The following is a 23,065-nucleotide window of genomic DNA, read 5'->3' as shown; positions in this document are numbered from 1 at the left end:
GGATTTTGATTCTCCACATTCCAATGTTGCGAAGGAGGAAGACCAAAAGACCCCGTGCTCTACCGGTTTTAGATAAAAATGAAAGATATGGATCATCCTGTGGTTAGTATTGACTTGATAATAGCTTGTTAAACATTTAATTCACTCTCCGTTATCAATTTACTTGCTTTGCTACACATTTAGCTACATTCACTATTATTTTCACAGATGAGGAGAATGAGGTCCCTGAGCAGTCTGTGGATCGTGAAAGTAACCCAGGTTAGAAATTAATCTTCTGAAATGTATTTTGTACATGCTAACATACAGTTGCATGCAGATGTTAGCTTAATGTAATGTAATGTTATCTTGATGTAACCTATATTAATTATGAGGTGTAACCTTCATAATATATTTAATTCAGTTTTTTAACAATTTTACTATAATATTTACTTTTTTATATGGTTATCAGAGCTACATTAATTTTGTTTTACAGATGCCTCGTACCCAGACACTGCACCTGCTGCTAGCTGTGAAAGTGAAAAAGGTGAGATGATTAATGATCTATGTGACTACTACACGATCCTGATGTGATTGTTATATCAAACCTAGTCTTTGATGGAAAATAAACTAAGAGTGATAAAACATACAATGCTTGATGGTGATTAGTTGCTTGCAAGTTCATTATTAATATTGCATATTTGCACGTGTCTATGTTAAGGAGTCCAGGCAGCTGTTGATGAATCATTAGTGGACAACCTTTTGAAATGGATAGAAGCATTAGAGCAAGAAGGTGACTTTCTTAGGCACACTCTTGCATCCGTCTGTGGTGAGTAATGATTAGTACATTTCCTTAAAAATGATTTAAAAATACATTTGTTAGTGTGAGTACTATACAATCTGGCTTAGTACATTAGCCATACTTAGTTGTTTTCATTTATTCAGTATTACTTTTTGACTTTATCTGAAACTATTTTCAGTAAGCTAATGTTACTCCTACATTATGCGTCGGGTCAGAGGCCACTCTTCCACCGGAACTAGACTTGCGTACAGCCGTTACCGGAAACCAGTGATTATGGTTTATAAAGTTACAATTATGAATATTTTTCTTACAAAAACACATAGCTTCGCTTCTGAAGGCCTTTATTAACCCCTAGAGCCATTTGGATTACTACTTTTAAAATGGATGGATGCACATTTTTGGGCTTCAAAATCTCAGGTACCATTCACTCCCATTATAAAGCTTGAAGAGCCAGGATATTTTTAAATATAACTCTGTATTTGGAAAGAAAAAAAGTGTCCAGGGTGCTCAAGGAGTTCAAAAAAAGAGTCATTTGAAGGTGCTCTTTGGGGTCGGGAATTCAGTAGAATGTAGTAGAAGGAAATCCAAGGCACTCTTCTTTAGAAATTTATAAAAAGCCTTTAATGAACTGGCTATTTCATGATAGAAAATTTAAAAGACATAGGGGAAAAACAACCCACGCGTAGCGGCACAAACAGCCTTCTTCAGGGTATGTATTACAATCAAACAATTTACTCTTATATAGGTGCTGATTAGAAACACCTGAATGACAAATTACATGCACATACAGAGAAGGTCCACTAGGAGGTTACATAGCAACAAAGGCATATCACTAAAAGGGACTGAAATCTATTTCTTCATTCAAACCAGGGTATACTGTGGCCTGTAACTCATATATATAAAATGTTTCTCTCTGTAGAAGTAATTTTAATCGGTCACCACCCCGAATGCTCTTTTTGATAATTTCTAAACCCTCAACCATTAGGCCTTCTGGATTACTATTGTGCACATTTTGAAAATGTTTTGCCATGGAGTATTGTCAATTTGTCTGACTACTGGCGTGAGGGCCGCATTCCTAGAGGCCTTAGAATAAAAAAAATTCCTTCTTTTGGCACAGAAGATACTGATTTCAGATTAAAATGGGAAGCCATTTTGAATAAATGCTCATTAGATCTGATCTTGCTAATTATTGAACATACTAAGAAAGAAAAAGAAGTGGTACAAGAAGACATCAATGAGATAAAAGTACAAATCTCTGGCATGAGTAATGATGACACTAAATTGCCATTTGAAAATAAATTGAAACAGGACCTTGAGAAGCTTACAGACTGGATCAGACAACAAAAGATTAAGAAATTTAAGAGAGATGAAAACGACTGTAAAAATGACAACGTGTACAAGTGGATTAGACCTAATCGCAGAGATAGACAAAGACAGAGATCTGTGTCTTTCAATTTTACTACAAGTGATGAAGAATCTACTTCGATTTCTAATAGGTCTTCACCAGCTGCTTCTACCACGTCTGATTTTTTGGACGAAAGACCCAAACATATAAAACCCAACATAACAAGAAGAAAACAAGGAGAGGCAGAAAACGGTCAAGGACAAAGACAACAACTGAGACAACAACCATGGATTCTCAGGGACCGGAACAAGAGCAGACAGTAATTAACCTATCTAAAACATCTCTTACCCCTGACAATGTGAGTGTGTTGTCCAAAGGACTCTCTTTTTCTCCCACTTACCATACGAATGTGTTTAATACAAAGGTGGATCTATTTAGATTCTACCGAAGCCTTCACCTCAAAGTTTGGTATCATCAATACAATCAGAGGAGATGATTGCACAGTTCAAAGATCTTCTTTTAGACCAAAATCCTATTTTATGCCTCCAGTTTCGAATGTGACTTTGACTGCTTTTATAAAAAAGGTGGATTATGATATTGAAAGATTATTCTTATCATCAAATCAAAAAAGTAGGGAAAACTTGACTAAAGCCCAAAAATCTGCTATCGATCATTTAACAAAGAATGAGTCTATAATAATAAAACCTGCTGATAAAGGAGGAGCAGTTGTAATAATGGACAGAGATAAATATGTTGAAGAAGCCTTAACAATCAACAACTTAACAATTACTGATTTACTATCAACGGCTGTGGTCCAATCCGATGGACAACATAAGAGATGAAGTAAAAGTCCTGTTGCTTACGGCGAGAGATACTGGGTGGATTTCAAAACAGGAGCATGATTTTCTCTTATGTCAACATCCTAGAATACCCACCTTCTATATGCTCCCAAAGATCCACAAGTCTCTCGAATCTCCTCCTGGCAGGCCCATCATATCGTCCAATGGTTCTCTCACAGAGCCAGCTTCGCAATTTATAGACTTTCACATTAAGCCATTGGCTCAACAACTTCCTTCCTATATACAGGATACTACTCATGTGTTGAAGGTCTTAAGCGATATGAGAATTCCAGATAACTGTTTCTTAGTCACACTGGATGTGGAATCACTCTATACAAGCATTGCTCATAACGATGGACTAAAAGCTTTACAACATTTCCTGACGAATAGACCTATAGACTCTTTGCCTCCTTCCGAGTTCATCATTAAGCTCACCGAATGGACACTTAAAAATAATGTTTTCCTTTTCCAAGACCTATTGTATGTTCAGGTTCGGGGCACTGCGATGGGTGCATGTTTTGCCCCTAACTATGCTAACCTTTTTTTAGGTTTGTGGGAGAAGGATTGTGTCTATTTAAACAGATACAGTGATAAGATAAAATGGTGGGGGAGGTACATTGATGATATTCTTCTGATTTGGGGTGGTTCTTATGATGAACTGTTACAATTTTATGATCACTTGAACAATAATGATAGGAATATAAAAATTGTGCATGGAACATTCCAAAACGGCTATTAACTTTTTAGATCTAACCATTTCTATTGGCAAAGATGGGAAACTCCATACTACTGTATATCGTAAAAAAACAACAGATAGGAATACTATGTTGAAAGCAGATAGTTTCCATCCAAATTGGCTAAAAAATAATATACCTTTTGGCCAGTTCCAACGTCTTAGACGGGTTTGTGATACCGATAATGAATATGAAGTGCAAGCTAAAATCCTGTCCAAACGATTTTTAGAAAGGGGCTATCACACAGAAATTGTACAAAATGCTTACAAGAAAGCCCAGTGCATTTCTAGACCAGAGCTATTTCAGAAGAAGACAAAACGATCCTGTTCACAGAATCAGGCCTATTTTGTGACAGAATATAGCTCTTTAGCCAATCCCATAAAAAGGATTATACACTCAAATTGTAATCTTATAAAGAGTGATCCGGTTCTTAGAGAAGTGTTTTCTGCATCTCCTAAAATTAGTTTCAAGAGGGCTCCAACTCTACGAGATAGGCTAGTATCTAGTCATCTTCCTGCTAAAAAACAGACCACTTGGCTTAATGGACAATTAAAAGGTACTTATAAATGTGGGTCTTGTAACCATTGTTCTAATATTAAAGAATGCAAAGAATTCTGTAATTTCAAGACAGATAAGAGGTATAACATTAAGACATTCATTAATTGCAATACTACTTATGTGGTATACAGGTTATCATGCAAATGTGGATGCTTTTATGTAGGCCGGACCAAGAGACGTCTCAAAGACAGAGTATCGGAGCATAAAAATGGCATTAGAAAAGCTAATTTAGATTACCCTATGGCAAAACATTTTCAAAATGTGCACAATAGTAATCCAGAAGGCCTAATGGTTGAGGGTTTAGAAATGATCAAAAAGAGCATTCGGGGTGGTGACCGATTAAAATTACTTCTACAGAGAGAAACATTTTATATATATGAGTTACAGGCCACAGTATACCCTGGTTTGAATGAAGAAATAGATTTCAGTCCCTTTTTGTGATATGCCTTTGTTGCTATGTAACCTCCTAGTGGACTTTCTCTGTATGTGCATGTAATTTGTCATTCAGGTGTTTCTAATTAGCATCTATATAAGAGTAAATTGTTTGATTGTAATACATACCCTGAAGAAGGCTGTTTGTGCCGCTACGCGTGGGTTGTTTTTCCCCTATGTCTTTTAAATTTTCTATCATGAAATAGCCGGTTTTGATTGTGCATGTTATCGGCCTGCTCTGCTTGTTCAAACTGTGATCCCCAGCAACAGGCATGGCTAAAACAAACAAAGGACACTCTAAGCCAAGGGTGTCCAAACCCTGTCTGGAGGGCCACTGTCCGGCCGAGTTTTGCTCCAGCCAGCTCCAACAGACCTGCCCGGAAGTTTCGAGTCTGCCTGGTGAGACCTTCGGGTTTGTTTCATTGGGCTTGGAGCTAAGCTCGGCAGGACAAGGACCCTCCAGGACTGAGTCTGGACCCCCCTGCTCTAAGCCTACTGTTAGGCTTAACCCTAGCTTTACCCGCAAGAGGTTTTCTCAAGCCTGTGTGAAAAAACAGCCTCCGTTTGGCTCGTGAAATTTGGGCACTTATGAGAACTGCGACCAGCCCGGGGCAGCCCATTGCAGCTGCCTGGCTAGCTCAGTCGGTAGAGCATGAGACTCTTAATCTCAGGGTCGTGGGTTCGAGCCCCATGTTGGGCGTATCTTTTGGCTCTCCCTCGCCCTTCCCAACGGGTCTCAGTCTCTTGACTTCAGTTTGCTGACGCGGGACACATGTTGCGTCTGAGCTTCGTGGTGCGCTCAGCGTTGATTTTTTTTTCGTCACCGCAACCCAGTGGAGGTGCCACCGTCAGTCTCTGTGGCGCTACCTGGGTCAGGAGCGGCTGTCATTGTGAGATTGGACGAGAGCCAATCGCTGAGCTCGCTCTCCATTGTGAGATTTCAGGCCCAATCGCTGAGCTCGCTCTCCATTGTGAGATACGAGAGCCAATCGCTGAGCTCGCTCTCCATTGTGAGATTTCAGGCCCAATCGCTGAGCTCGCTCTCCATTGTGACATTTGGTGGATGATAGCTGAGCTCGCTCTCCATTGTGAGATTTGAGAGCCAATCGCTGCTCTGTGAGATTGGATGACGACACTGCTGACGAGCGCGCAATATAAAATTATCATCGAGCAATTTAACTAATAATATTTCTTCTCATCGAGCAACGTAAGTAATATTTTTTCTTTATTTCAGTTTACCGTATACTTAATTGGTCGTTGTGGTGGGCGATATGACGGCTTATATCTTAACGATGATATAACGTGTCTACCGTTAGGGATTTTGCTCAATCGTTTATTTCGCTGTATGTATTATTACCACTTACAGTCATTGACATATAATGTAAGAGTGAACATGTATTAATGAATACAAATAAAGAGCGGAACATGCTTGATGTCAAATAAAGTTATTAAGCGCAGTATGCAGGGAATAAGTACATAGCGGAGGCGCGCGCGCGCGCGCACAGACGGCTTGTGATCGCGAATTCCGTTTTCTGTGGCGGTTTGTTGCACCTGAATGGTCAAATACACGCACCATTACGTCAAAATGCCCAACTGTGTTTACGTGTTGAATAAATGAATAAAATAAATAGACTTAAATAAATAATTTGGTTGAAACCCGGATGTGTATCAGTATATTGGGTCCGTGCATTCAGTGCGGCAGCCTAATTTACTCGCTGTCTGTCATTAATGCAAAACAAAGGAGAATAAAAAAAAAAACACACTGCTTTAAAAAGGAACAGTTCATATCTGAGAGAGTGAAGACTATGCACTCTAAGTTTGACTATAGTGAATATTTTCTCTTTAATCAATTAATGCCAAATTAGAATCATTGTGTATTTGTTTGATAGGACAGATTTATGTTTATGTTTAGGCTAGAAAAAATAATGAAATGAAAATGCTATATGTAACTTCAATCATACAATTAACTTTGTTTCTCTTTTTAGTTCAATAAGTCACGCTTTGGCGGGTCCAAGTCGACTTTGCTAAAACCTAACTTAGTGGATCGGAGGACCCCCAGCCCCTCTCCTCCACCCTCTGCATCCTCTCCTTCTCTTCCCAGCCCCTCTCCTCCTTCATCTGTGAGGACTCAGTCTATGGCCTCTGTGAGGACTGCCGCCACCCCACTATCCTCTGTGAGGAGCTCCACCCCTTCTCTGTCTTCTGTGAAGACCCCCAGTCCCTCTCCTCCATCCTCTGAAGGAACGGCTAGGCCTTCTCCTCCCAGCCCCTCTCCCCCTCCATCCTCTGTGATGACCCCCAGCCCATCTCCATCCTCTGTGAGTGCAGCGGCACCTATTTATTGGACAGGCTATGATATATATTAGTGCAGCCTTTAACGCAATAACAACTTGTCTTCCATACGGGAGGAGCCTGGACGAGTCCAGCCAGCCACTGCTGGGGCCCCAGCTTCTTTCTGGCTGCCAGGGGAATGGCCCAAGACCATCCCTGTGCAGGACCAGAGGTGGATTGCCAGCACTATTTTCCACGCTGGCAAGCTGCGGCCAGATTTGAAGCTGTGGTACGAGCCGCCTGTGCCAGCTCTAATTTACCACCAGACACCTACACCTGACCGGTTCTTCACCCATCGGTTGATGGTGTGGATGCCCTACCACCTGTGGAAGGTGAATGTTTTCTGTCCAGCTTGTGGCAAGAACCTGACAGGCTATGGTGTCCACAAAAGAGCTCGGAAGGTCCTGGACATCGACAGGTACTACGTGATGGTGACAGAGACACTCAGGTGCACTGTGTGTTCTCTGAACTATCTGTCCACAAGTCAGACGGTCCGGCAGCTTGACCTGCCGCACCAGAAAATGTTCCGGCTGATCCTGACCCGCAAGTGAGTAAAGTAGTCTAAAGATGGTTATTGTGAAGACTAATGAACATGTAACTGATCACAGCAACAATGTGCAATTTCAGGTATGCCTGTGACATCCGTGTCATTAGGCTGCTTCGGGACCGGACACTGGGCAACAGCCCAGCTCGTTTGGTGCGGCAGTTGAAAGAGAACCATGGGGAGGAATGGCTAAATCGGTTGGCACACTATCTTGGGGAGTGTGCTGACTTTGTCGATCGACCCAGCCTTTCTCCGGTGGACTGCCAGGAGCCTCCAGAGCCAATTGACATCCCCACCAGTCGTTGGCTGCTGTCAGTGTACGGCAGGGATATCCTCTCCAGAATTGGACACATAAAGGCCAGCATCACATCCATCTATGGCAAAATCTTAAAGATGGATTCCACCAAAAAGGTAAAAAATTATTTGACTGTTCTGTAATGTTCATAAATATCGTCAGATAGACATTAATATTATTGTTATTGCTAACGTTACACCACAAATGTCTTGTTACATTTGTAAATTCCAGATCACAAAGAAGCTGGCTGGCCATGGACGGGGGACAGCACTCTGGTTAACCTCCATTGGAAATGAGGTTGGCCAGATAGTGACCAGTGTGCTGTCAGTGCAAGAGGGGCCGGGACTGGACAGGATGGTGACTGGTGTAATGGAGCGGTACCGCCAGGCTGCCATTCCACCACCGGTGCTGCTTTATGTGTACTGTGGCTGCTGTGTGAGTGAGGGGGCAACAAGCAAGCTGCAGACCAGGTTCGGCAACTGGCCAGACCTTCAGATACGGCTGGACATCTGGCACTTCATGAGGAGGGTGGCCGTGGGCTGCATCACCGATGCCCATCCCCTCTACCCCACCTTCATGGGATGCCTGTCTGCCTGCATCTTTGAGTGGGATGCTGGAGACCTCAGCCTGTTGCGGCAGGCAAAGAGGAAACAGCTGATGCAGGAGGGTGTGCCAGCTCTTACTGACATCCTGGTGGACAGGAGCATCAGTAAAAAGGAGCTGAGTCTTTACTGCCGCAGGAGGACACGAGGTGAGGAGGCCACCATCCGCCTCATTGAGAGGCTGCTGCAGGAGTTGGGGGGTGCAAATGGGAGGGACCTTATGGGTGTCCCACTGCTGGAAGAGGTGCGCATGGAGCACATCTGGCGTGTGCAGAAACGCCATGTCAGGTGCATCCAGGATGTGCCGGGTGTGCCTCTCTACACTGAGGTAGGCACCACCACAAAGGCAGGGGTCACTCTGACCAGGTATCGGTGTGCCAGAGGGTCCACATCCCTGGAGTCTTTTCACTGCCACCTGAACAGGTTCATTCCAGGTTGGTGTATAATAATTTCAATTTCTGTTATTCATATTGCAAGGCTTGTCATTTTTATTGGTATATTTTTTCTCCTTCTAGGAACCAGTGCAAATGCACTGAATTTTTAGCTGTACCTGCTAGAAGGCTTGAATAGGTGGAATTAGGATCGGGCGGCTGCATCAGTGACCAGCAAACCAGCATCCCTTCTCACCTACTCCGGGGATATGGCCCACTGCGTCAACACCAACAGCCTGAAGGTGTTTGGTAGGCCTTTTGTGCCAACTTTCAGGCCACCTGCTGAATACACTGGTATGTCATCCCCTTATCTGGTTACATAATACTTTTGGTTTGTGGGTTTTTTGTTTCTTTCTCTTTGAAAAAGAGTCTTTCCTTTTATTATTCTCTTCACCAAACTCAACCATGGAAGTCTGATTAAAGTTTCATTCCATCTGTATGGTATGCTTGAAATAGAATTAGTCATGTGTGTACAGTATTCGTCAAAGTTTGGACACATGACTGTTTTTAATGTTTTTGAAAGAAGTGTCTAGTGTATTAAGCCTGTGTTCATTTAATCAAAAAGACAGGAAAAAACAGTAATATCAGTTGTGCTGCTTAATATATACAGTATATATATATCTATCTATATCTATATCTATATATATTTTTTTTTTGAACGGTACTTTATATTGTTACAGAAAATTTTCTGTTTGATTTCTAATGCTGATCTTTATTTAACTTTCTGTTCATCAATGAATCCTGCAGAAAGTATCACATATTATATAAAAAGCAGCACAAGTGTTTCCAAAATTGGTAATAAATCAGCAAATTAGACTGATTTCTGAAGGATCATGTGACACTGAAGACTGGATTAATGATGCTAAAAATTCAGCTTTGATCACAGAAATAAATTACATTTTAAAGTATATTAAAATAGAAAACAGTTAGTTTAAGCTGTACTAGCATTTCACAGTATAACTGTTGTTTACTGTATTTTTTATTTTAATCAAATAAATGCAGGATTGATGAGAATAAGAGACTTCTTTCAAAAACATAAAAAAAACAGTAATTTGTCCAAATTTTTGACAAGTCCTGTATGTGTCCTTTTATTTTTTTTCCATAGGAGAGCTGCTTGGTGTTGACTACCTCCTGAGTCAGACCGGACAGCCCCTGGTGGTGGACCCCGACTCAGAAGAGACAGAGAACATGCTGGAGGATGTGGATGAAGGCGAGGATGAAGAAGATGGGGGCTTCGGGGAAGACCATGACATTACTCTGTCAAGTCTTACCGATGACCCAAGCTTCTCTGTCTCCTCCCATTTTCTGCCCTCCTCTGAGTCTCTCTCCTCCGCCCTGGCTGCTGCCTCCTCTGCCCAGCCTGCTGCCTCCTCCGCCCAGCCTGCTGCCTCCTCCACCCTGGCTGCTGCCTCCTCTGCCCAGCCTGCTGCCTCCGCCGCCCTGGCTGCTGCCTCCTCCGCCCAGCCTGCTGCCTCCTCCACCCTGGCTGCTGCCTCCTCTAACCAGCCTGCTGCCTCCTCTAACCAGCCTGCTGCCTCCTCCACCCTGGCTGCTGCCTCCTCCATCCATCCTGCCACCGCCTCCACCCTGGCTGCCGCCTCCTCCACCATGGCTGCTGCCTCCTCTAACCAGCCTGCTGCCTCCTCTAACCAGCCTGCTGCCTCCTCTAACCAGCCTGCTGCCTCCTCCACCCTGGCTGCTGCCTCCTCCGCCCAGCCTGCTGCCTCCTCTGCCCAGCCTGCTGCCTCCTCCACCCTGGCTGCTGCCTCCTCTGCCCAGCCTGCTGCCTCCTCCGCCCAGCCCTGCCTGCCTCCGCCGCCCTGGCTGCTGCCTCCCTCCACCCAGCCTGCTGCTGCCTCCTCTAACCAGCCTGCTGCCTCCTCCGCCCAGCCTGCTGCCTCCTCCGCCCAGCCTGCTGCCTCCTCCGCCCAGCCTGCTGCCTCCTCCGCCCAGCCTGCTGCCTCCGCCGACCCTGGCTGCTGCCTCCTCCACCCAGCCTGCTGCCTCCTCCACCCTGGCTGCTGCCTCCTCCGCCCAGCCTGCTGCCTCCTCCACACCAGGTGCATCAGCATCTCCTGATGAGTCTGTGGTATGTAAATACCTTGTTATATGTGCACTCAGACTGATTTATATACGTGACTGGATTGCTCATGACATCATAAGTAAACTAAGCCAATTCCCTAATATTCAGTCACATTCTTTTGAACAGGAAATCATCTGATTTTACTGAATCAGTGTATTTATATCTTGCTGGAAAAAAAAATATATATTTGTTAAATCTTTATCACAGCAGTGAATATTAGTTGAATGATAAGGCACTTTAACATTTGTATTACAAATATCAAAATGATTCCTATAAAATCTGAATACAGATATATGTTTTGTAAGACATACACATAAAATTTAACTTGCCATGTTCAGTTATTCACTGTTTTTATGTAATTATGTTTTATGTAATATTGTTGAAATTCATAACGTAACTTTAAATGCAGACTGTTATGTTAGGAAAATCCCATAGAATTTGAGCTGACCTGAAGCTTTTTAACATTTTCTGAGATTTCCAGGAGTCTGAAGTTGATGCTTGTCAACAAAAAGACACCTTGAAATATGTACATATGTATTTGTTTTTTGTCCCACTTAACCATCCTCATAATGTTGCTTATTTTGTTTTTTTTTTTGTTTTGTTTTGGTTGTTGTTGTTTTTTCCAGGCTTTGGATAGTGTTGGTGTGCCAGGCATGGACAGAGTCGACAGCCTAGCGGAGTATCTGGTGGAGCTTAGGAACCAGCCCTCTCTGGTCCTCACCAACCAGCAGGTAAGGAACATTCAAGTTTCTCTACTTTCCCTCCTTGATCTGTTATATGTTAACACTTGCACATGTTTTTGTTTTTCTCATATGCCATGTATTATATGTTCTCTCTACTTAGGTGAGCAATATAGTTGCTCTTTGGCAGAACCTGCTTGATTATGATAAGCAAAGGGTGGTGTTTGCTGCCAGACACCAGAGCAGGCTGGACACAGGGAGGTTCAGGTCCCCCAAGAAGAGGCAGGAGTTCACTCCAGGGGTGGAAACTGTGAAGAGGCACGCACTCACCACCACAGCCCCACTTGCCCAATGGCCAGATTGTTGTCGCCTGATAGAGAACATTTTTGTAAAGCTCTGTGCCATCCATAAGAGTCCTAAAAAGAAGGGGACAAGCACAGTGTCCAGGTGGGTCCTCATCTTGGAGGACTACAAGAAAATCAGGCAGCGCATTCTGGCCAATGCTGCTGTTATGCAGCAGACCACCCTTCAGCTGGTGGATGTGAGTCACACAACATTGGTTCAGTGGCACAACAAGAGAGTGAAAAGGCAGGACAGTGCAGTATTGATGCAAGGGCTGCAACTGCCAAGCCGCTTGTCTGTGGCGGCTGACCTCTACTACCTGCCAATGTGCGCCCCCCGTCTGCGCCCCCCCAACCAGGTCCAGCTCATCAATACCACCTGCCCAGTAGCACCGTGGGCCAGGCACAGACAAAGAGGAAGAGGAAAATACCTTCAGCCCCAGTGGTTTTGTCACCGCCAGCTGAGACACCTCAAACCCAGCGGCAACTCTTTCCCTGCTCCACCCCCAGGTGCTCAACTGGTGTTGCTGACGCCAATGGCCTCACAGGGACTAACAGGGCCTCTCCTAGTTGCTGCTCCACAGGCTCTCATGACCAGCCTCTCTTCTGCCCCTCCTGCTGCCCCAGTTCGAAAGCTGACACGCAAAGTACAGCACAACACATGCAAAAAATGCGGGCAGTTCAGGACAGCAGAGACTGGGCATAGCCAGTACAAGGGCATTATATACTGCCCCTCTGTAGAGACTGTGCCAAAGGAGCAGTGGTTGGAGGATATAAAAAAAAACAAAATGAAAAAAAAGAAACACTGATCTTTGATTTTAAGATTTATATATGTATATAGTTCTTTTCCCCTTTTATTTTTTATTTTTTTGCACAAGAGACATGGAAACTTGAGTTTTATTTATGTATAAAGAATGTACAAGAGCCATGGACATTTGGAAAGTTTTATTAAGTTTTATTTATGTGTATAGTTTTGTTTTCTGTTCTTTTGCACTTGCAAAGAATGCACAAGAGTCATGGATATTTTAAATATTTATTCATGTGTATTGTTCTGTGTTTTCTGTTATTTTGCACTCACAAAGTCTAAACAAGAGCCATGGAAATTTTAAAGTTTTATATTTGTGTAATGGTCTGTGCTTTCCGTTCTTTTGCACTTGCAATTAATGCACAAGAGCCTTAAATATTATTTTATTTGTATTTATATCGCATTTTTTTGTTTTCTGTTCTTTTGCATATGCAACATAATAACTAAAAGAATAAAAATGTGAATGATTCAAAGAATTACAATTACAATAATTGGCTATGACTGATTGAAAAATAAAAGTTGTCATGATTAACTCTTTTTTTGTATGTTTTACTTTTCTACAGTATCATTCAAAGCTTATAGGCACTTTGAAAATGTTGAGAAATTTGAGGATTCTTTGGAAAATAAATTTACTATTTTTTACTTTTTTAGAAAATAACTGCAGCAGAAATATATTTAAACTAAAAGTGCAAAAACTCAGAACTGTGAATAAAATAACAACCAGTAATATAGAATTAATAAAATGTGCATTTGTCATTTCAGAACTAATTTCATTAATGTGGACATCTTTTGTGTGAGTTTTACTGACGAAAAATGGCGATTTACAGCATTAAGTAACAACTTTTTGTTTCTGGCAACGGTGGGATTCGAACCGGCAACCTTGTGATCAACCTTTCTCCTATATAGACGTATAGGAAAATAGAAAAAAAAAATGTTTTAAAAATGATTTATTGCAAACATACACTTCCTAAAACATTACTTAGGAGGGTAGAGGCATAAAAGTCCCTTTCTTCTCTTTTCTCCTCATTTTTTCCTTTTTTTTTTTTCCCTTTTTTTTTTTTCCTTCTTTTTCTCTTCTTCTCTTTCCTCTCTTCCTCTCTCTTCTTTCCTCTCTTCCATTTCTCCCCCCTCCTTAATCTGTTAAGGAGGGGGGAGAAATGGAAGAGAGGAAAGAAGAGAAAAAGAAGGAAAAAAGAGAGAAAAAAGGGAAAAAATGAGGAGAAAAGAGAAGAAAGGGACTTTTATGCCTCTACCCTCCTAAGTAATGTTTTAGGAAGTGTATGTTTGCAATAAATTATTTTTAAAACATTTTTTTTCTATTTTCCTATACGTCTATATAGGAGAAAGGTTGATCACAAGGTTGCCGGTTCGAATCCCACCGTTGCGCAGAAATTGAAAGTTGTTACTTAATGCTGTAAATCGCCATTTTTTCGTCAGTAAAACTCACACAAAAGATGTCCACATTAATGAAATTAGTTCTGAAATGACAAATGCACATTTTATTAATTCTATATTACTGGTTGTTATTTTATTCACAGTTCTGAGTTTTTGCACCTATTGCACCTAACTATTCATAAGGATGATTTGTCTTCGACAAGTTTGTGTATCTCATTCACTTAGAATTAATTGATGGTTCTTACAGGTCCCTACAAATGTTAAAAGTGAAGAGGAAAGGAAAGGAGAGAGAGGGGATGGAGATGGTAAGTCTAGTGGTTATCTCAACTACGAGTACAGTGTTGCTTTAGTTGCTGCACAACTAATCAACAAAATAAACTTAAAGTGAAAGAGAGTTGTCTTTCTAATTTATTTTAACTCGTAGTGAGGGATAACAATGTCTCCTTTTAGGGCTCAGGTGTTTCATTTCCAAGCTAGGATATGCAGAGGAAAGAAATGGTAAGACAAAGTAAAATTAAAAAGTAATAAATAGGCAAAATAAGCAAAAAAATGAAAATAAATAAAGGAGAAAATCTATAAATAAAACAATAGTGGTTAAGTGTATAACCAAAACAGGAAGCAAGAAGGGTAAAACGCAATAAAATAAGTACAGGTCTGAATAGAATATATTCAGATGGGTAATAAATAAATTAGGTAGAACATGTTTACTTAAACTTCTTCGTACCTAAAATAATTAGGCCCAAAAAGAATACCAGAAGTAATGATCATATGAAATGATCTAAGAGGGAAATCTGAATGATTCAAAATCAATTTAATGTTTTAATTAAATTTGAATTTGTGACAATTAATAATTGTGAGTCAGTATTTCCCTTTCTAGTAAAATGCCAATAAATGGTATCGTGAGAAAAGAGAGAAATAAGAGAGAGAAAGAGACCAACAAGTGTATTAGTTGAGATGTTTAAAGGGTTAAATCACTTTAGCGTTGCCCACACAGACACTATTCAAACACTGGATGTTAATGCTAACGGCTAACCTTTGAGGCTAGTGGCTTTAGCATAGACTTCAATGTAAATACAACTGTTTCGTTAGCTTAGCAACACCATGGAGTTTGTTTACACTAGCGTCAATGCGCTGCGCGTGCGCAGTTCAAGGTTGCTCCGGAAGTAGGTTAAGACTTCTGTGTCACGGTCGTAACTGTGTCAAACAAAACAAACTCTAGTGAACTAGCACATGAATCATTGCATTGCAAGTACAGTTAAGCATGTTACAGGAAATGTCGGCGCATTTCAACACTGTACAAATAACAACACCGCTTTTAGTTGGTTTTGCGATGTGGCACTTAAACTCTCAGTTCGTATAGAGTTAACTTTAACTTAATACAAATAGCAGCTTCGTGCTGGAGTTAAGGGAAAAGTGATGTCGATCTCGGCGGATCTGAATCTCTGTGCCAGTTTCTCTGGACACATAAACACAACAGGTTTTCTTCGCTGTTGGTACACAGATAAAATGTACTTGATCAAGCTTTTAAAGAGATAATTCTGTGATTAATTGATGATTGAGCATTAGTGATGAACACCTGCTATTAACAAACAGAATCACTGAAGGACAGAGAAACACAAGAACTACAACTGACTTCAGCCACAGCCTTAGATGAATCAACTAAAATAAAAGACATCAAATCTCTCAAGATCTGATTAAACAACTCCTAAAACAGCTTCACCAGCTTCTCATTACTAACCAGAATGACTTTATTTCTGTCAGATGTCTACAGAAGATCTTATTGAGCGTTACAGAGGTTTAGGTGTTTTTTATTTTTTTCACTACCATGATGGAGATCAGTGTTTACTTTAGTTGGGCTCTTGAACCGTGACTTTGTAATACTGCTTTTTTTTTCTTGTTGTAACAATTTTTCTTTGGAACTTGTTTAGCAAAAAAGAGTCAAAGAAAAATAAAATCTGGTATTGTTGTTTATAGATAAGAACAAACATTCTCTTATTTCCGATTCACTGATTTTATCCAGTGACTCTTCTCTTACTGATACTAGAGCAAAAGAAAAAGCACTGCAGCCATCAGTTACAAAAGACATCACTCATATATATATATCTAAAAAAAAAGCATTGTAATAATTTAGACAGACACATCAAGAATCAGTGTATGAATCACAACAATGGTGACAATCCACAAACTAAACAGTTCAGTTCTGAACATAAAAAACATGCTACTAAAACTCAAGACAAAAGCAAAAATACAAGCACATAGTACGAATTCAAGAAAATAAGTGGACAATTCGGCAGCATAATTTATTCATGCCGCAATGCATGCTGGGAGTCATGGATTAGTTTTGTCCTGTGCTGGTACCCAGCATGCATTGCATCATGAAGCTTTTGATTGTCGCCATTATTGAGATTCTTATGCTGATTGCTGATATCTCTCTTTGAGTGTTACTGACATGGTGGTTCAAAATGTTTTAAAACCCAAACTGTCTTTAAATCTTTGTGTTCTGGGTGTAGCATCACTGATCAGTCTTAGACTGCAAACCAAAGAAAGGAAAATATGGTAACACTTTATAATAACGTTCTGTTATAAGTTATTTGTTAATTATTAGTTAATGATGAACTAATCATTTACAAAAAACACGACTATACTTTCATAAATGATAAGTAATAAGTTAACATTTTAGAAATGTTTTTATAATTAAGTTATAAGTCACATATAAGTTATTAGTTAATAATGAATGAATCATTTACAAAACATGACTATATGTGTCACGGTTCATGAATTCACTCTCTCTCTCTCGTCTAGCGTGCTGTTGTGTGTGTGTCTGTGGGCGTGGTCACTGATCAGCGATGATCAGCAGCGCCAGCTGGGTTCAATTGTTTGTTCCCTTTATAAGTTCAGTAACTTGTGTTTCATGTTGTCAGATCGTTGTTCTCCCCGGTGTGCTCCCGTACCTGTTCCCGTGTCTTTAATCCCTGCCAGAGTCTCCTTGTTGTCGTCGTTAGTTCCTGGATCTTCACTCAGCACTGGATTACCTAGCACCGTCACGAGGATATTTCACGCACCGGGATTCGAGGGATCATCACTGGACTGAGCACCACCATCTGTTGACCACCGAAGTCCCTGCGTCACCACTCCACCAGCCTTGTGTTTCCTGTGATACTTCATCTTTGTCTGACTCTTGTGCTGTTTATTATTAAATATGCCTTCCATTTACATCCTGTTTCTGTCATATGTAACAGAACGATCTGACCAATCATGGATGTAGCAGGCGCTACCACGTGGGACGAGTTTTGCGGCTCGAGAGCATCGCTAGAATGGACACCCAAGAGGAGAACATCGCTCTCACAGGGAGGGCGGTCCAAGCGCTGGTGACGCAGGTGTCCGAGCTCACCCAGCAGATACAACAGCTACAAATTTCCACTGCGCCACCCACACCGCCATCTCCGCCCCCTCTTCCAGAGCCGCAGTCGCGGCGAGAACCGAGACTGCCGACACCAGAAGGTTATTCAGGTGAACCAGAGTTTTCAGAGCTTTTCTGGCCCGATGTTCTATGCATTTTGCATTACAGCCTCAGACGTTTAACCAAGAGCGATCCAAGGTGGCGTTTGTGCTGATGCTGCTTACCGGCAGGGCGGCTCTCTGGGGGAACGGCGGTGTGGGGAGAATCAAGACCCATGCTGCGCCTCGTTCCAGGCACTCTCCAAGGAGATGAGGAGGGTTTTTCGATCGGGCGGTGGCGGGTAGGGAGGCGGCCAGACTACTCGCCGATCTCCGCCAAGGTCACGGTTCGGTGTCGGAATATTCCATCCAGTTCTGCACCCTGGCTGCAGAGTGCCGATGGAACGAGGAGGCGCAGTGGGACAGATTCCTGCATGGGTTGGCTGACCGTATTCAGAGGGAAATTTATATGCTGGACCTTCCCACTAGTCTCAATGGACTTAACGAATTAGCACTTTGAGTGGATGCTCGGCTGAGCAGAATGGGCCGCTTCCAACATGACCATCCAGTTCGCGGCATGGAGACCAGACGTTCGGAATACCTGGATACGGTCAGTCCCCCATACGATCCAGAGCCCATGCAGGTGGGTAGAGCTCAGCTTTCCCGGGAGGAGAAGGAACGGCGGAGATCCCAAGGACTGTGCCTTTACTGCGGGAGGGCGGGCCACTTCATCCACTTATGCCCGTTAAAAGACCAAGCCCGGTAGTAACTATGAGGCTACTATCGGGTGGGATCTCCACCGAGAAGACCTCATCCTCACCATCATCATCTACTCTCCTTCCGGTAAGACTAAGGTGGGCAACCAACACACATGACACCCAGGCCTTATTGGATTCGGGGGCTGAAGGTGATTTTATGGATTTAGAACTGGCTCACCACCTCCACATTCCTACCACCCCCCTCACGTACAAGATAACTGTCAATGCTCTTAATGGACAACAGCTTCCCAGTATTTCTCATGCCACTGAACCCATTACCCTCATCACATCTGGCAACCACACCGAAACTATAACATTCCTCCTCATGAATTATCCCCTGGCACCTATCGTTCTTGGTCATCCTTGGTTCACTCAGCACAATCCTAGAGTCGATTGGGGGCACAATTCTGTATCTATGTGGAGTAATACTTGTCATGAGTCATGTTTAGTGTCTGCGTGTTCGTCTGTACCTGTGTCTGTTTTTCAGGAGGAGACAGTGAATTTATCTAACGTGCCCGAAGAGTAACAAGACCTGAGAGAAGTGTTCAGTAAGTCTTGTGCTGCTTCTCTCCCTCCACATCGTCCCTATGACTGTGCCATAGACTTAGTACCAGGTGAGTCTCCGCCTAAGGGCAAATTATATTCACTTTCTGTTCCAGAGAGGCTATGGAGAAATATATTTCTGATTCTCTAGCATCCAAATTCATTAGACCTTCCTCATCTCCAGCGGGGGCGGGGTTCTTTTTTGTGGGGAAGAAGGATGGGTCTCTGCGACCGTGCATTGACTATCGAGGGTTCCTTATCTCGTATTTTTGATCATTCCGAACGCCCGTCCACTCCCGAGTGTATTCACTTTCTGTTCCAGAGAGGGAGGCTATGGAGAAATATATTTCTGATTCTCTAGCATCCAAATTAGCAAATAGCAGTCAAGTTAGCACTGGAGGAATGGCGGCACTGGTTAGAAGGGTCAGGGGTACCTTTTATCGTTTGGACCGATCACAAGAACCTAGAATACATTAGAACTGCTAAAAGACTCAACTCTAGGCAGGCTCGGTGGGCACTTTTTTTCGGTCGTTTTAACTTTTCTCTTTCGTACCGCCCGGGTTCCAAAAACATCAAACCCGATTCCTTATCTCGTATTTTTGACCATTCCGAACGCCCGTTCACTCCCGAGTGTATTCACTTTCTGTTCCAGAGAGGGAGGCTACGGAGAAATATATTTCTGATTCTCTAGCATCCAAATTCATTAGACCTTCCTCATCTCCAGCGGGGGCGGGCGGGGTTCTTTTTTGTGGTGGGGAAGAAGGATGGGTCTCTGCGACCGTGCATTGACTATCGAGGGTTGAACAACATCACGGTAAAGAATACTTATCCTTTGCCGTTGATGTCTTCAGCTTTCGAACGATTGCAAGGAGCATCCATCTTCACAAAATTGGATTTACGTAACGCTTATCATTTGGTTCGCATAAGGAAGGGAGATGAATGGAAGACCGCATTTAATACCCCCAGAGGGCACTTTGAATACTTGGTTATGCCCTTCGGGCTATCCAACTCGCCCGCTGTCTTCCAAGCACTCATCAATGACATGCTGAGAGATATGGTTGATCAATTCATATATGTTTACCTGGATGACATATTTATCTTTTCCTCTTCTCTCCAGGAACACGTTCAGCACGTCAGACGAGTGCTTCAGAGGTTGCTAGAGAATGGGCTTTTTGTCAAGGCGGAGAAATGCGTTTTTCATGCACAGTCCGTCCCCTTTTTAGGGTACATCGTCTCGTCTGAGGGAGTGCGTATGGATCCTGACAAGGTTAAGGCTGTGATAGATTGGCCAAGTCCAGATTCCTGTAAGGCCCTACAGAGGTTTCTGGGATTCGCCAATTTTTATAGACGTTTTATTCGTAACTTCAGCCAACTAGTCGCTCCTCTGACCGCCTTGACCTCCCCCAGAACGACGTTCAGGTGGTCCGATTCAGCGGAAGCTGTATTTGCCAAACTTAAGAGCCACTTCGTTTCGGCTACCATCCTCGTTGCCCCTGATCCATCACGTCAGTTCGTGGTGGAGGTCGATGTGTCAGAGGTGGGAGTAGGAGCAGTTCTTTCCCAACGTTCTGACACAGACGATAAGATTCACCCTTGCGCGTTTTTTTTCTCATCGTTTATCACCTGCCGAACGTAATTATGACATTGGTAACAGAGAGTTGTTGGCAGTCAAGTTAGCACTGGAGGAATGGCGGCACTGGTTAGAAAGGGCCAGGGGTACCTTTTTATCGTTTGGACCGATCACAAGAACCTAGAATACATTAGAACTGCTAAAAGACTCAACTCTAGGCAGGCTCGGTGGGCACTTTTTTTCGGTCGTTTTGACTTTTCTCTGTCGTACCGCCCGGGTTCCAAAAACATCAAACCCGATTCCTTATCTCGTATTTTTGACCATTCCGAATGCCCGTCCACTCCCGAGTGTATTTTACCCGAGACATTAGTGATCTCCACTCTCAGATGGGAGGTCGAATCGAAGGTCATGAAGGCCTTAGAAGGGGTAACGCCTCCGCCCGATTGCCCACCGAACCGGTTATTTGTGCCTGAGGAGTATCGGTCTGAAGTCATTCAGTGGGGTCATTGCTCCAGTATAGCTTGTCATCCAGGAGTTAATCGTACCAGTTTTTTTTGGTTAAGCAACGATTCTGGTGGCCGTTAATGGCTCGTGATATCCGTAGTTTTGTTTTGGCTTGCTCTGTTTGTGCCACTGGTAAGACATCCAACCGACCCCCTGATGGGTTACTACAACCGCTGTCAGTCCCTTCGAGACCCTGGTCCCACATCGCGCTAGATTTTGTTACCGGCCTCCCGCCCTCCCGCCCTCCCAGGGCAAGACTGTCGTTTTGACGGTCGTGGACCGGTTCTCGAAGGCGGCTCATTTTATCGCCTTGCCCAAATTACCTTCAGCCAAGGAGACATCGGTTGCTATCGTAGATCACGTCTTTCATTTACATGGCCTCCCGATGGACGTGGTTTCCGACAGGGGTCCCCAATTTGTGTCCAAATTTTGGCAAGCATTTGGTAGATTATTGGGGGCGACGGTTAGTCTCTCTTCGGGGTTTCATCCCCAAAGCAATGGTCAATCAGAGAGGGCCAACCAAGATCTAGAGAGTATTGCGATGTTTGGTTTCCAAGAATCCTTCCTCTTGGAGCCAACAACTTTCTATGGTGGAGTACGCCCACAACTCGTTACCAGTGTCAGCTACGGGCCTTACTCCGTTTGAGTGTAGTTTAGGTTACCAGCCACCAGTTTTTGCCAGTACGGAATCCGAAGTCGCGGTCCCCTCCGCTCACGCCTTCGTCCAGAGGTGTCACCACACTTGGACTAGAGCCCGTGAGACTCTTCTCCAAGGGCGCGCACCAAGGCCAAGGCCGATCGCCACCGGTCAAAGCCTCCCGTATACGTCGTTGGTCAAAAAGTGTGGCTTTCTACCAAGAACATTCCTCTCCGCTTCGTCTCTAATAAACTTGCTCCCAAATTTATTGGCCCGTTTCCTGTCACCAAGATCATTAGTTCGGTGGCAGTCCGCCTCAAACTTCCTCCTACGTACAGGAGAATTCACCCCGCCTTCCATGTATCAAAGATTAAACCCGTGTTTTGGCACCCATTAATCCGCCTGTCCTGGTTCCTCCCCCGCCGCGTCTCATAGATGGGGAACCTACTTATTTGGTTAGTCGTATTCTGGACTCGAGAAGGAGGGGACGCGGATTTCAGTACCTGGTGGACTGGGAGGGTTCGGTCCGGAGGAGAGAAGTTGGGTTCCTGCTAGAGACATTCTGGATCACTCTCTGATCGATGATTACAATCGTCAGGTAAGTCCGCCAGGGAACGCCTGGAGGCGTTCTTAGGGGAGGGGGTACTGTCACGGTTCATGAATTCTCTCTCTCTCTCTCGTCTAGCGTGCTGTTGTGTGTGTGTCTGTGGGTGTGGTCAATGATCAGCGATGATCAGCAGCGCCAGCTGGGTTCAATTGTTTGTTCCTTTTATAAGTTCAGTAACCTGTGTTTCATGTTGTCAGATCGTTGTTCTCCCCGGTGTGCTCCCGTACCTGTTCCAGTGTCTTTAATCCCTGCCAGAGTCTCCTTGTCGTCGTCAGTTCCTGGATCTTCACTCAGCACTGGATTACCTAGCACCGTCACGAGGATATTTCACGCACCGGGATTCGAGGGATCATCACTGGACTGAGCACCACCATCTGTTGTCCACCGAAGTCCCTGCGTCACCATTCCACCAGCCTTGTGTCCGGCCGCCTGTGTTTCCTGTGATACTTCATCTTTGTCTGACTCTTGTGCTGTTTATCATTAAATACGCCTTGCATTTACATCCTGTTTCTGTCATACGTAACAATATGTTCATAAATGATTAATGAGTGGTATGCTAACGATTTACAAATGTGTTGTAAGTTATCTTAAAGTTTAAATCGTGAAATAAATCAAACTGATCATTAGTTTATAAGTTATTTATAAGTCATTATTTATCACTTATAAATCACTGAAGTATTTATGTCAAAATTGTTTTGTATAATTATCTCAATAAACAATTGTTAATCATGAAAAAATGATGAATAAACCATTAGTAAATGATCAGTATATGATTTATTGGTGAATTTGTTAGCTGGTCTTTGTTCAAAAGCACA

At 43.1% G+C, this 23,065-nt stretch overlaps 1 protein-coding gene and 1 non-coding gene across 2 annotated transcripts; both read left to right on the top strand.

The window, feature by feature from the left end:
* The first annotated feature begins 5,313 nt into the window (after nt 1-5,313).
* Nucleotides 5,314-5,386, top strand: trnak-cuu. The gene has a single exon. It is a non-coding gene; the product is annotated as a tRNA-Lys (tRNA).
* A 4,382-nt stretch (nt 5,387-9,768) lies between these two features.
* LOC109085596 (proline-rich protein 12-like) lies at nt 9,769-16,722 on the top strand. The gene is made up of 5 exons (XM_042723020.1): nt 9,769-10,718; nt 10,780-10,978; nt 11,599-11,703; nt 11,816-12,756; nt 16,704-16,722. Exons 1-5 carry the CDS (start codon nt 10,078-10,080, stop codon nt 16,720-16,722), a joined length of 1,905 nt encoding a protein of 634 aa, XP_042578954.1. The 5' UTR covers nt 9,769-10,077.
* The last annotated feature ends 6,343 nt before the right edge of the window (nt 16,723-23,065 follow it).

This window comes from Cyprinus carpio, chromosome B4 (genome assembly GCF_018340385.1).
Source record: "Cyprinus carpio isolate SPL01 chromosome B4, ASM1834038v1, whole genome shotgun sequence".
NCBI lineage: Eukaryota > Metazoa > Chordata > Actinopteri > Cypriniformes > Cyprinidae > Cyprinus > Cyprinus carpio.
Note: the sequence above shows the minus strand (reverse complement) of the source record. Positions and strands in the feature narration are given on the sequence as shown.